General features: G+C 42.0%; 1 protein-coding gene across 1 annotated transcript in view; it reads left to right on the top strand.

Annotated features, from left to right (window-relative positions):
• Nucleotides 1-14,855, top strand: part of ERBB4 (erb-b2 receptor tyrosine kinase 4) — a 393,477-nt gene that overhangs the window by 369,672 nt on the left and 8,950 nt on the right. The window contains exon 26 of the mRNA XM_086465988.1: nucleotides 1,223-1,393. Within this exon, the coding sequence (XP_086322114.1) occupies nucleotides 1,223-1,393 (171 nt within the window). The remainder of the gene's footprint in view (nucleotides 1-1,222; nucleotides 1,394-14,855) is intronic.

The following is a 14,855-nucleotide window of genomic DNA, read 5'->3' as shown; positions in this document are numbered from 1 at the left end:
TGTAGCTGTGCTAGCCTACTTATTGCACAGTGTGAATGTACACTACTCTCCTTCAGCTTGAGGAGAAGTAAAATATATTTGAAAAGTAAAACACTTGGCAAGAGGATTTATAGTACTGAATGTGGAATTTCTCTTGCAGTATTCCTCACTGTGTTAAATTATAAGTTCAGCTGATAGAAGTGATTCTGGAAAAATCAGTCTGATTAAATTACTTTGTTAGGACACATTTCCCTATTGCAAATACCTCTTCGCTCCCTTTCTCTCCCCTACCCTTCCCTCCCCTGTTGTTTATTCTGGTGGGTATTTCATCCTGTGAGGCTTCTTCTCCAGTGATCCTTGCAGACAATATAGGCCATGTGCTTCTTGAGGAGAAACCAGGATGATGCCGTTGCACTGGTATCTCTGCCATTATGATTTCCCCCAGATGCAATCAAGGACAAGCTTGCTGTTGAGTTTCTAAACTGATCTGTATGCACCCTGTAACACAGCCATCATTCCCTGCTGGATTCCCCACATGGCATAGTAGTTCTTGCAGAGTGGGAGGCCATTCTTTAGCCATGCAGTTAAGCTTAGCATTGTTTCCATGGGCTGTTAGGTGTTTGGGGCTTGGGCTGCCTTTTGTGATGTTTTGTGGTACGACACAAAGTACAGTACTGATTTGCCTTTCCAGCTTGTAGATGCTGTTTCAATAAAAATACATATCATTGTTGTTGCTCTTCTTCCCTGGTTTGATTTTTATTGCTTTCAGCTCTGTTACATTCTGCGGAACTTTCCATATGGATGAGAGGGAATTTTAGCCTCTGAGTCCCTTAAAAATACAAGTGAAAATAAAGCAAACACCCAGACACAGCAGTTTCCATGTTATTTTTCCCCCCTCATGTGAGCCTAAATAGCTGAGATATTTCAGAAAATACATCACGCCTTGACAGCACTTGGGTCAGAAACTGAGCTTGTATGGGAAAAAGAGAGAAGAAAATAAAAGCTCAATCACGAGAATGCCAAAAACTGACTTTGCTTAATTTATGCAGTTACTCCCTTTCTGTCATCATATTCCCAGTAAAAAATCAAAACAAATGTTGTGGATGTGGTGCTTTAGAACAAACAAAGCAGCCTGTGTGATCCCTGCAGCCTGGCTGCCAGATCATGAAGAGGGCTGAAGTTCCCTGTTTGGGAAATTAATCTCTCTTTTGACCATTTTCCTCTCTCAATACAACCTATTTAGGGAGATGATCGTATGAAGCTCCCAAGCCCAAATGACAGCAAGTTCTTCCAAAACCTTCTCGATGAGGAAGACCTGGAAGATATGATGGATGCTGAAGAGTACCTTGTTCCTCAAGCTTTCAACATCCCTCCTCCCATCTACACCTCCAGGACAAGAATTGATTCCAACAGGGTAAGATTAGCAAGCTCAGACAGAAAATACTGATTATTATAAAAGCACAGGTGGAGATTTAAGTATGCTAATGAAACACAGGCCAAAGTTGCCTTGGGAATGACAAGCTCCTATTGTAAAGAGAGCGACTATAAAAATGTTGTCACTGGGTTCCCTGTTCGTTGTGCCTCAGTGAATTCTAAATTAATAGCTCAGCCCTGAGAGAACAAAGGCTCAACTTGAACTGCCTGTCCTGAAAGCACAGCTGAGGCTTGTGAAGTCAAGCAGTGTTGTTTCTCAGTTGTGTACCATCCTAGCCAGGAAGTACATAGCTCTGATTCTCCCATCCCTGCAATCCTGGTGTCTTGACAGGGTTGGCACTGATGTAACTGAGGGCAGCTGGAATACATAGATAATGCTGCTTTTGTGTCTGGAGCCAGATTTCAGACCCAGCCCCTTTTCCTGTTTGTATGTGAAGCTTTTTGCTGAGCACATCACAGATTTTAGCATGTTGATCTTCATAACATCTCTGTCAGGGGAGGAAATGCTGTTCATTTTACAGGGGGAGCTGAGGCACAGAGAGTATTCAGGTGGGATTTGGCTCACATAACTAACCATCAAAAGGACAGGGATATGGTGCAATCTAAGCTCTTCATCCAGACTTCATTTCATGTCATTGGAGAAGAGTGGATGTGTCCAGTGGGTGATTATTGCTGCCTGCCTTGGACATTTACAGTGAGATAAGTTACTTTCTGGAGGTGTCTTTCTCTGTCCACTGACTACTGACAGTTCCAGAGCAGTCTCAGACCTGGTGTGCAAGCTCTGGTGAACTGGATCCTGTCCTAAATGCCTCAGCGCCACAGGAGCCCTGCTGCAGGTGGAGGCCTGAGTTGAGGTTTCTGGAATTCATTTTCACTCCTGAGCTCCCTGCCCACAGCTCTGACTTCTACCTGTTGCCCTGCTTGGCTCCATCCTTTTAACAGTTTATGTGCCACCCCTTCTTACAAAACTAAGAGATGGTGAAATGCACTACTAATGTGAGGACATTTGCACGGGCATCAAATGTATTTAGTAATTAGGGACTTTGTTTGTTTGTTTGTTTGTTTTTTCTCCATGGTCCTTTTAGTGGAAAGTCACATTTTAAATACTAAGTGGAGTCTCATTGAAATGTTGGTGTTTATTCCTCATGCTTTAGAAACTGTTTGGACATTTGTCCTTAGATGAGGTAGTTCCAAATTCATACCTTGGTCTGAGCAGATTACATCTGTCATGGGTTAGGGCTGGGCCGGCCACTAAGGAATGACAGACGCTGTCTGTTTACCCCTCTCCCCTCCCAGAAGTGGAAGGGAGAGAGAATAAGGGAGGGAGACTTATGGGTTGGAAAACTACAGCTTTAATGAAACAATAATAATAAAAAGAAAAAATAATAATATTAACAGGAAAATGATTAAATATATACAAGTATATACAAAACCAATACCGAACCCAGCCCCCCCTGATGACAGTAAGTCAGCACTGATGCTGCAGGGCTGGCACTGTGGAAGTCCCAGACAGGACTCGGTGGCAGACAGGAAGAGGATTCAGGAGCACACAGATCAGAGAGAGTCCTCCTCGGATGTCAGCCATTGAAGAAGAGGGCTTAACCCTTGTGATCCCTCAGCTTTATACTGAGTATGGCATATATGGAGTGGAATATGTAGTTGGGAACCATCCATTTTGGGTCACCTATCCTTGTCTGCTCCTCCCCACAAGTGCAACGTTTTTTACTTATGGCACTTCAACACGAGGCACAAGATTTAGGAATGACCTTGGTTTCTATAGGAGCAAGTATAAGCAACATCTGCATACCATTCCTTGGTAGCAACTATAAACGCCAAGCGCTCTCACTGCTAGAACCAGTCACTGTCTGGAAAAATATGCCGTTAATATCAGAAAATGCAGTCAGAGGAGATACTTAGCTGAAAAGTAAAATCACTGAATGGAGAGTTGGTTCTGTTCTAGGTCAAACCAGGAGAATACCATGTCAGGCAGGAAAGAGGCAAGCGAAGGAGCTAAGAGTGTATAAACCAGGTCAGTATTCATGCTCTGACCATACACTGCATGAAGTTCTTTCGCCTTTCCTGAGTAAATCAGTGCTTTTCTGGAATAAGGAAGACAAAATCTCATCTTAAATACTATTCAGTCAATTCCTAAGGAAATTGCTACTGTTTTTAAAGGCAAGGAAACTAGAGAGGTCTTTGGAAGAGGCTGGGTTGTAGTCCCACTGGCTAAGCTGGATTTATGTAGCATTTCTTCTGCATCACTGAAAGGCAGTGAAGGGGGATGGTGCATGAGGCAATGATGCATGATGTAGCAATAAGGAAGAAACTTCCTCTTTATGGCAGCAAGAGTTAATTTTTAGTGTTGGTGCTGATCTGAAATAAATCAGTTTTACTCCTAGCTGTTTCTGGAGAGGTTCTGTTTCCTTTCCTGCCAACTTCTGAGAAAAGAAAGAAGGAAACAACAATAGTTACCTTTGAAAGGTGCTCTACTGTCACGCTGATGTAAATTACTGTAGCTTAGTTTTACACAGTAGAGTACTACCATTTACACCAACAAAGGGTTGAGAGAGCAGAGTCAGACCTGTAAGGTTTACTATATTCATCTTGCTCCTGTATTTGCTGGAAACACTGGGGCATGTATAAAGGAGAGGGCTTAGTAGGAAAATGCACCTGTCTTTTCAACAGTTCCTTTTGCCCTCTGTCTTTAATGTTAGCCAAGCAGAGGAGTCCATTAGAGCTGAGGGAATTAATTCCAATAAAAATCCTAGAGTAAATGTTTTGAAAGAGTTATTTAAAATGTGTTGTTTGGGCAGCCAATATGCTCACTGGGATATTCACAGAAAACAAACACAGGATTATTATTATTATTGTTGTTGTTGTTGTTATTATTATTATAAACTTCAAGTAACTTTCTCACAGCCTTTGCCCAACTTTAAACCACACTGCTGCAGCTGCTTGCACACATGATCTCCTTAAAGTCAGCAGAGCTGCAGAAAGAGACCCCATGCCTTTACTTTTGCCACACAGAGACTCCATCACATTCTTGATGTGACGTCTCCTCTCTGTAGCTCACAATTTCCCATCGTGGTTTGAGACTGTGCTCTTGTGCTACTTAAGTCAGTAGGAGCTTTGCTTTGCAATTCGATTTAATGACAGTAGTGAGACTGTATCCTTCTTTTGGTAGCTCCTACTGTGGGGCATTTTTCTCTGGCATCATACGACAATCTAACACTTAAACAAATCTGGAATTACCGTTTGTCAAAAGTTTTCAGATTCTAAGCCAAATCTTCTGACCAAGGTAACCTCAGAGAAGGCAGCCAAGGGGACAGAAAGCTTGCACCCAGGTCTGTATTTTTGCATCCCTTCCATCTTTATAGTGTTTTTCTTTATTGTAGGAGCCTCTTTGTGGAGGGGTCATTTTTAAGGCCAAAAGAAGAGATGGGCAAAGGAGTTGCCATTGAACAACCAGCTCATTTATAATAGCACTTGCTGGTATTACTGGAGACTGACTCATGTCCTGTAACAGGATTACCAGTGGAATTTTGATGCTTGTCCAGTGTCTTGGATTAGCTTCAGCCTCAGCTCTGTTTGCTAACAATTCTGCATCTCCGAAATGTACTGCTAGTACTGCCATGTAGGCAAGTACATCTAGATTGCAGGAAGGCCACAGCACCCTGGGGCCAAGCTGAAAGCCCCATAGCATCCTAGCATTCCTGGTTTCCTTTGCAGAGAGGTTGTTTCTGGATGTAGTACATTTGTTTCCTCTCTGTGCAGAAAGCTACATACTTGTCTGTTGTTTTTCTGAAGCACTCAGGTTCTTGGTATGTTAACTGTTCTTCCAGTGAAGATTTGTGTTGATTTAAAACAAAATACACAGTAGCTCCTCTAAGGTAATAGTGCATCTGCTGTGCATAGTTCAGTACAGATGGATGTCAGCTACAAGAATCACACAGAATTGAAATGCTGTCAGAACTCGCTGTCTGCAGTTGTCTGATTCTGTCTTTGTGTTTCCTTTGGATAGTTTGTGATTTATGCTTGTTTGGTGTAGTGAGTATTAATATTACACAAACTCATTATGGTGCTGCTACAGCTATAGATGCCAAATGAATTGATACAGCTTAGGCAGTTTGTCTTCACTGTGTCTGGCAGATTAAATTTTATGGGGAGATTGCCAGGCAATTTGGTGAAGTAAAACACACAGAAAAGAGCTACATGATCTTCATGTTCTTTTCAGAGATCAGAGCATGAAAGATACTGAATTTCCCATCTTAGTTGTTCTGAATGTAGTTATAATGAAGGAGTCAGTTATGTGATGGCAGAGCACTGTGCTGCTTCTCCAGGCATGCTGTACTGACAGCTTCAGTTGAGTGTTCCAGCAGCGCAGCTCTACTGGGGACAAAAGTTTTCAGGAAGAAAGCAGGGAGATCGTGAGCCTCCTCACACTTAGTCTTTGAAGTCAGGGCATTAAGGAAGAGCAAGAGCATTTACTTTCTAAGGAAAGCTCTGAAGTTTCTCTAGGATAATCTCGGTCCTGAATCCTTGCAAATTGTTGCCTGGGAGAGGCATCACTGGATGAGGTTTGTGTAAAGCACTGCCTGCCTTCTCCCTCCCTTGTGAAGAAAAAAGCTATTTGGATATGAAATAACAGCCCATGGAAAAACACTGGAAAAAGGGAAACCTTCCGTGGAGTTTCAAGCTCCCCGGGAAGTGTCACATCCTTCTTCCTCCAGGGATTACTGACATTTATGGAGCTGCGAGGCTCAGACACAGCTTCAGCATTTCCATCACACCCACACTGGGTTCATCCTAACACATCTTTGGGACCTGTACTGCCAGGAGCAGAAGCCTGCGCACGCTCTAGCCCGTAACAGTGCCCTCTGTTACGAAGTCCAGCCTGAGACTGATGCAGCTTTTGAATAAAAATTAGCATCCTAAGCTAAATTGAACTATTTCATTGCATCTGAAACTCTTCAGTTGCAATTTCAGTTCTTTGGCTTTTTCCAGCTTTTATTTTCCATTGTCCAGAGATATTCTAGAAATACGGAGTTTTAGAAGCTCTCTGCTTCTGAGAGATAAGCTGAATCCTCAGCAGTGTTTCTATAAGCACAGGACACTAGCTAGTGCTCGAGTGTCTTACATTCACAGCCATTAGATGATTACTTCAGGTAAAGGGTACTGTCCTGTGTGCACAGAGATAATACTAATCCAGAAAGCACTCTGGGTAGCCCATGATGCTTTTTGCTCTAAATCCTTGGCTAATTTGTGCTGAAAACTCTCTATACTCTTTATTACTCGCTGATACTGACCCTGTGATTTTTTCCATATGCTATATATGAGGGAAGCACCTGCCAACCCTGCAATTAAATATCAGGCTGGTTTTTTCAGAGATGTCTAATTCATATGTCCAGGGAGACTATTCAGCTTGGCTAAAGCAGACTCTGGTATGCCAAAAGCCAGTTTTCAGCTCCCTGAGTATTGTCTGGTATGCCACTGCAGCAGTCCTGGTGCGGCATTAGGTCTGGTAGTGTTTCATGGCTGAATATCTGTATATGTCCGCATATAAAAAGATTATTCCAGGGAGAAACCAGGCAGGAAGCTATCTTTATGATTAATTTGTTCTGATTTCTAAATTTGAAAGGTAGCTTTTTTCAAATCATGAGACTGCAAAGGAGACAGTTGTTAGTGATTTTCAGATGTGTTTCACATCAGTACGGCATGTGGCACCTTTCCTTCCAAAACTCACCGTGGACAATAGGGACTATTTACCCAGTGGGATCACTGCCAGAATTAAGTGACTTTTGTTAGGTTTTTAAGTAACAGGGCTGAATTTCTAGGTACCTACAGTGCTCCGGTGGTAGAAGATCAGATCTGCAGTCTAATATGGACTCCTTTACCTACTGAAATACAGCAGATTTGGAAGGTGGGGGACTGTAAGCACCATTGTCTCCAGTTACAGGTAGAAGGAGGGATTTTGGAGAACAGCCAGAATTTGGAGGCGCACTTCCCAGTGCATCAGCACAGCTGAGCTAATATGAGAGGTACTGTTATTGCGGGTGGGGAGAAAACTAGCAGTTGGTTACAGCATCCTTTCCTCTTGGCAAAGGCGGCAGCAGGAGCGAGTCATGATTCGTCTGTGATTCTCCTTGTGTCCAGGGCTTTAGTAGCAATTGATGCCTTCCTGCTCCCCATTTCTTTCTCTCTAAGAAAAGGCAGTTAACTGTTCCTGCCAAAGCTTTCAAGCTAAGTTATTTCTCCGGGTGGGTCCTGGCCATGTGGGGCTGATGGCAGTAAGACTAATTCATCCTAAAGTCAATAGATAATTTGTGTGAAGAGGTATCAATGCTCGATGGGGCCATTGCAAGCATTTTGTCTAACCTTCTGGCATAACATAGGCGCAAGTCTCTTGTCCCTTAATTTCTGCATCAAGTGCGGAAATTCTGTTTGAGGTGGAGTTTGTCTTTTAGAAAGACTGTCTTGATTGTATCACGTGGGATGGAAAGTACATCACGGTGTAGAACAGTCTCACTGGGCAGTTAATGCTGACTTTAGCAGCATTTGGATCCTATTAGTGTCCACCACACACTTTTTTGTGCTAGATTACGGAGCTGCCAGTTATCAGAAATCTCTTCTGTTTAAGGGGCTGAGTAGGGTAGTTCCATTTGCAAGTGTTTGTTGTTAAAGAAGGACAACACTGTTGTCTCCTTCTTATTTGGTTTGTTTGAGGTGTTTTCCACCCCTCTGCTTCTGCAATATCTTCCCAAAAATATGACTATGTCTTTCCTTAAATTCGGTGGTTATTACTGCAGTCTGACAGGTTGTGGACTTTTTATTTATTTCTATTCTGTTACCTTAATTCCTGCTCCTTAAAAGGTGGTCAAAAACTTCCTGAAAATCTTGCTAGTAATTTTGTTGCCTTTCTACTAGACTCTGTCACTTTCTTATGCAAGTGTTGCAATGAAATCTCCAATGCCAGAACAGATGAACTTGTAAATTAACTAGACATTGTACCAAAGTGTTTCATAACATTTCAGAAGATTACACTGAGACTAACTGTATTAGCTCTCATGCTTCTTGAAAACCTGATTGGTTAGGAAAGTTTGTATTAATCCATTCTGTGTATCTTTCGTTAAATACTACATTTTGTATATTTTCCTAGTAGAGTCCAGGCAACGGTGTACCAGATACTGCAGTTGCTGCCATCAACCCTTTAGCATAATTCTGGACGTCGCACCAAGCTCTCTTTCAACATCTCCAATTCCCATTTTATGCTTCCCTAAGTTTTAATAACATCCTGGTAGTAGGAGGCTCTTGTCTGTTCTGCTCTCACTTTTACATTAAGCAGTTCTCAGTAGCTGTTAGTGGTTTGTTGGTTTTCTAGTCAACCGTCACAAAGATTTTACCTGCTGTAACTTTTTTCTTCTGGGAAATTCTTCTCTGTCTCTTTCTAGTATTTGTTGGAAATTTAGATAATGCAAGGCCATCTTTGTCCATGAAAAGGAGGAGGTGAACCCAGACCGATACTAGTCAGCCTAATTTCATTGCTCAGGGTGAACAAAATAATAAGAATAAACATGAAAAAATACTCTGTAAAATACATTAGATGAAAAATTATTTCAGTCTTAATAATTTACATGAAAAAGGAAAGCTTCTCACAAAACATGTATATTTAGAATATATGTATTTAAATACCTTTTTAAAATGTGCTAAGTTTGCCAGAGGAAAAAAGAAGAAAATTCATATGGAGGACTCAAACAGAATAGATGATGCTCGGCTCTTCACAGACGATTCTTTGAAAGTGCTTTATGGAAATTAGTTTCTTGCTTTGCAACCAGGCTGGCTGAAATCAGTGGTATTTCTCAAGGAGTAAGCCCTTCTCAGCCCAAATAGATTATCAGGACCAACTTGTACAATTGCCTCATGGTTTTGCAGGTCAAGTGTCTTAAAACAGGATTTTTTTAATGCATTAGGTGTTTTCTGTCACATTCAGTCTCCTGAATGCAGGCATATAGATTTAGAGTCAGAATTTCCAAAAAATGTTCAATGGCATTTTGGTTTCTACAAATTTAATGTGTATTTAATAACAAATCGCCACCTCACAGTACTTCCTGGTGAGACGTACTGCAAGTTTACATGCAGTGGAATCGGTGGGAGAGACTGTAGCAGTATATTGCTTCAAACCTTGATGTATGACATGTAAATTTTCTAAGCTTTAATATAAACTGGTTTAAAGTCAGGCAATCAGGCAGTATCTGTTTAATCCATGAATAGCTGCTGGCTGTGTTAACAATCAGGAGAGCTCGCAGCTGATCCATTTTCTTGTCTCTCCTGAAAAGGTAAGAGGTCAATAGATACAAAAAGAGTAAGTAATAAATATTTCTAGACTGCACTGATGAGGCATTCTTGGAAAACAGCAAGCTAAACAACTCTACATAATTCAGTAGATGGAAGAGTGGACTAAGAGTCAGGAAATAATTATGAGAGCTGGCAGAAAATTTTCTTTCAATGACTAGATTTGAATCAGAAATTATTAATAAAAAAGATCCATTTCTGAGGAATCGTATTTGTGATTTTCTTAAAATAATAAAAGCACCTGAAAATACAAGGGGCCATGATTTGGAAGTGCACCTGGCAGGGCTCCAAGGAGTTGTCATTTAAACGCCTGCCTGCCACGGCTGGGGCTCACAAGCCGAGAGGGCTGTTCACGGTGTCCCACGGCAGCGGGCGTCCTGTGAGAAGGCTTTGAGCATAAGGTGGCAGGAGGACTCTGCAGCATCCTGTGCCAAACACTGTGCTTTCTAAACATACATGCGATGGGGATAAATGCCAGCACAGCCTAAAATGCCCTTTGTTAGCCAGAGTAAAGAGTCTGTCTGTCTTGTTAAATGCTGCGGTAGGGGAGGGAAAAAAAATTCTCAAAGCTATAAAAAGACTCTCCAAAAGATGCGGTGGGGGGAAATGGGAGGAGACACAGATGAAGTTTAGATTTAGAATGTTAAAAAATGGTTATTTTATCCAAATCAGTTGGATGGTTATTTCTTTTAGTGTATTATTGCCACCAGAACCTCAACCCTGCTCTAAATCAACTCAGCATTTCATCAAGAAGCCTATTCTTTGCTATAAGAGACCAAGAGTGCACAATTATGGGTTTCTTTTCCCCCTTGCATAATAAAATTGGGAGATTATCATCAAGTTTCTATTCAGATTTTAGGAAGGCTTTTTTATTTTATTTTTAAAACCCATCTTTGTCTGTAAGAGCTCCCTGTTCAGTCTAGCGTGCTGTAATGATTACTGCTGTAAAGGCTTCTGTGGAGATGTGCTCTATTTCATTCTCAATGAGGGTTGATGGCATTTTGAGAGGCTCAGAATATCCTTTGATTACTGTATAAAACAGACTGGGGAAGATGGCAATGCAGCATGCGGCATAGGAGGGGGCTGCTGCTCCGAGTATTGCTCATCAACTTTCTTTTGTGCCTTTTTTTTTTTTTTTGCTTGTCATGTCACAATCACAAATCGTGACCGTGTTGTGGTTTTCGTCCGATTCCCCATCCTTTCCCTGTTTTGGGATTTAAAGCTTGGGGTTTGTACAGAAAAGGAGCTGCTGCTGCTCCTGTGTTTTGGACAGATGCTATAGCATATGAGCAGGAGCAGTGCCTTGACCCTTCTCTCCCACAGGGAATTATTAGAGTAGCTAGGAAATGGTATGTTGTCTCTCCCAAACTATGGGGAATTGGGCCAGTGTTAGAAGGTGCCGTTTACTGTAAAACGTCTTGGAGAGTGTATTAAAAAAGAAGTGACAGAAAGCTAGTCATAGGTGACAGGAAGGATATGGGAGTAAAAGAGATTGAAAGGGAAAGATAGACATACACAAGCTCTCTCTTCCTGCTCTCCTATTTGATACTCACAGTGCGTTAATATGAAATAATAAGGAGAAGGAATTCTTGCGTCTTTGTTCTTCTGTCATGCTTAGATCAAATTACGTGCTGTGACAGCTGAAGTCTGTTTGCCAGCCAGTCTGAAGGTTGGAAGGTTTCTGAGGTCTGGAGGTCAGGGGAGTTTCCAGGGAGAGATTTTGATGCCATGCAGCAGGAGAATGCTTTTATTCCCAGACCAGGTATAGGAGATGAATCTGCGGAAAAGCATTTCATCTACGTCTCCATGTCAGTGTGCCTGAATACTGAGTTTTGTGGCCACGTCATGTATCTCTTAACAGGTTATTTTCATTGATCCTGTAATCTTAGACTACTCTACTTGGTAAAGCGTTAGACTGAAATGTCAGGTGTTTTCCAGTAACAGCACAGGAAATATTCTGTGCAATATGTCCTTTCTTATACCAGTATGCTAAGATTGTTAGGCATGTTTTATTTGAGATATATGCCGTTTACTGTTTACAGTCCAGACTAAATTATTCCTAGAAGGCAGTATTCAGATTTGGGTATCCCCCTGCTTATGGACTGCTCTAAAAGAGGCTGTAACTCCAAAAACAGACAGCTGTTAGGAGAGAAAATGCTGCAAGAGAAAGTTTAAATGACTCATCTGAAGCTATAAGTCAGTCAATACTGATCCGAACCCAGGTCACCAGTGAAACGTCCATACTGGTTTTGAACAAGTTCAAGGATGTCTTAAACCCACCGTACTGCCAGGACATGATCTGGCACATCCAGGTGATACAGGCAGCCTGTGTGAATTGAGTGAGCAAATCTTTCCTGTCTTCTGACAAACAACAACCAGAAAAAAGTCAGGTGCAGAAATGACTTATTCCTTGTTTCTTCTGTTCTTTTTTTTTTTTTTCCCCCTCACTGGTCTAAACTGGATATTTTGTATCTGGATTGTGGAAGGAGCAGTCATCAGAGACTGGAGCAAACACTTTAAGTAACACAGGATGATGCTGACATTCTTTTCTATATTTGTGTATCAACATGCAAGTTAAAATGTTTATACACATTCTGAGAAAGGGTAGTGCTGGAAGAGGGACGGGGACTTCATCGTTTCCAATAAAGGTTCATTGATTCCCAATGGAACTTTACGGCCATTGAACTAAGGGCACTGTAAACTGTTGTATAGCTACTGTCCACAACCTGTGTGTATTATTCCTACCTTTTATTTTTGTTGAATAATAGGCTTCCCTTTCTTCTTACTGGAAAAAACGTATGTCCTGTCTTGGTACACTAAGTCAGGTGGGACACGTTGCTGTTTGTGTGCCTGAAATAGGAGGTGTAAGAGACACATGCACACATATCCCGAACCAGTTTTAGAGGATGTACATCTCCAGTATGCTGTGATTGTTTTTCTGTGTGCTGAAATGATGCAGGATACCAGCAGTGACCAGTACCTAGTGCCAAGCCATGGCACTTGGCAGTGATGCTAATGGGAGCTTCTCTTCATAGTCGTAGAGGAAAGTGCCTAGCAGGGAATGGGGTTTTCTTAAGTAGGGTCGGGAGCTCAGGCTGAACAGAAGAGAGAGCATGAGGAATGCCAGACTTGTGTCAGGTGCTGCGAGCTGTGGGACTAGTATGCTTTAACTGTAATGGCCCAGAGAGATGTCTAATCTTGTCATTTTACATATGGCCATGCTCTGAGCAGGGGTTAGGACCAGAAATCTCCAGAGGTCTGCAAAGCCTTCTAGCTATTACTGTACAAACAGCACTTCATTTCTGTTTAACATTACACAGCGATCTTGTGGTACACTGTTTTTTTCGTTCGTTTGATTTTGATCTGAAAATATTTGCTGTGGACTCGCTGAAGCAGGGCGCAGAGTAAGCTGTTAGTTCTGTGGTCAGAGGGAAGCAGGACTGCTCCTGAGCAGAGATGGATGCTCTCCTGGGGTGGTCTTTCCTATTTGAATTTCAGTTCAGATGAGCTGTAAATACTAGGCTGCTCCGTTGAGATGTGGCTGGAGTTTGCTCAGGGCTGGTGGGACAGCTCTGTGTTGTGTGCTCTGCCTGCAGCCCCCCAGAGCATCCCAAACATATTATTCAGATCCACTCGCGTAAATCAGCTGTCCTTCTTCCTAGAGAACGGCTGAAATCTTGGTGCTTGTAGCAAGACCTGCTCAGCCTGCTGGTATGTTAGGAGGCTGCAGTTTGGTGACTGGAGCCTGGATACTGACTTGGTTTCAAATCAGTTAAACAGTTTCTAGGAGAAGGAGGAAAGTGAGTTGTTTCAGGGGGCACACAGCCCGTAACTGAACTGGTACAAAGAAGTGTTGCAGTTTGATCAAAATAGATAATCACTGAGTTGCCTGAAGCATGGACCATGAAATGCCCCTGAACAGGACGTGTGAGGAGCATCCTAGTGAGAAGGTGAGAGTGTTTTACTCCTGCTTTATGGTTTGGTGCTTTTTGTGTGCAAGAGCAGAAGGAGAGTGAAAGGGAATTGGGTTTTCATGTGGATAGGAGCAGTATCAGAGTGGGTTCAAACATGCATCTGTGTGTGTGTGTTCGTTGATGTTGGCAGAGCTTTGCTTTTAATAAAGAAAAATCTTTCAGTCCCATGAGCTTAGCAGGCTGCCTAAGAATAAAAAACAGTAATAATTATGCAGCCCTAACAAATGTGTGTGCATGTCTTAGTGGGTGACAAGCAGAACCAGCTCTGCAGCAGTGAGGGTGCTGTTGGGAGGCTGTACCACCCATAATCCCACAGCAGCATCACATCTCGGAGTACCTTCAGCATTTCTTCCACCTGAAATCTGCTGGGGGTGCAGCTTTGAAGGCAGCTGTGGTCACTGTAGGGCTGGTGTAGGATGAGCTGTAGCGCAGACGGGAGGAACACAGCTCTGGGTGCCATACTCCAGGCACGATGCTAGACTCAAATGAAAAGAGACAAGGCAGAGGCATATTCACACGGTTACATAAATATGAGCGACAGGACCCAACAAGGCTTTGCTTTCATCACAGTTTAACATGCATCCAGAAAATATTATGACCCTGCTATAAAGGAAGAGATATTTACCTTTGGGAGATTTTAGAAGCAAGGAATTGGAAAATGAAATTAATGAATAGAAAGCAGTAACACAAGCCAATATTCAGAAAAATGTTATTTACCTCTCTTTTATCAAGGTTCATTTTACACCACCATTAGCTGTTATAATAGCTGATACGTCACCATTATTCAATACCAAAGGACCTCTAAAAAGCCTTTAGGGGACATTTGCTTGGTTTTTATCTTTTCTCCCTGATGTCATGTTTGTGCCTAAAATTCAGTCATGTGGTATAAAGAATGAAATCTCGGGCATGTCTGGTTAGTGCTGCTCATGGGCAGTTAAAAAGACTAGACTCCTTCTGGAGGATGCTTACAGTTTAAATGTCAGTGGATGTGTGCACTCGAGAGCTAATGGAAATAGTGCATATTACATTATCAAAGGGGGGTGATTATTGATTCACCTTTTCTTTGTTAAAGTATGCAAGTTGAAATTTTTTGAGTAGGCATATCTAGCAATGTCTTTG

This window comes from Leptosomus discolor, chromosome 5, assembly GCF_034619465.1.
Source record: "Leptosomus discolor isolate bLepDis1 chromosome 5, bLepDis1.hap2, whole genome shotgun sequence".
Lineage (NCBI taxonomy): Eukaryota > Metazoa > Chordata > Aves > Leptosomiformes > Leptosomidae > Leptosomus > Leptosomus discolor.
The sequence above is the reverse complement of the archived record's forward strand: the minus strand, read 5'-3'. Positions and strand labels throughout refer to the sequence as shown.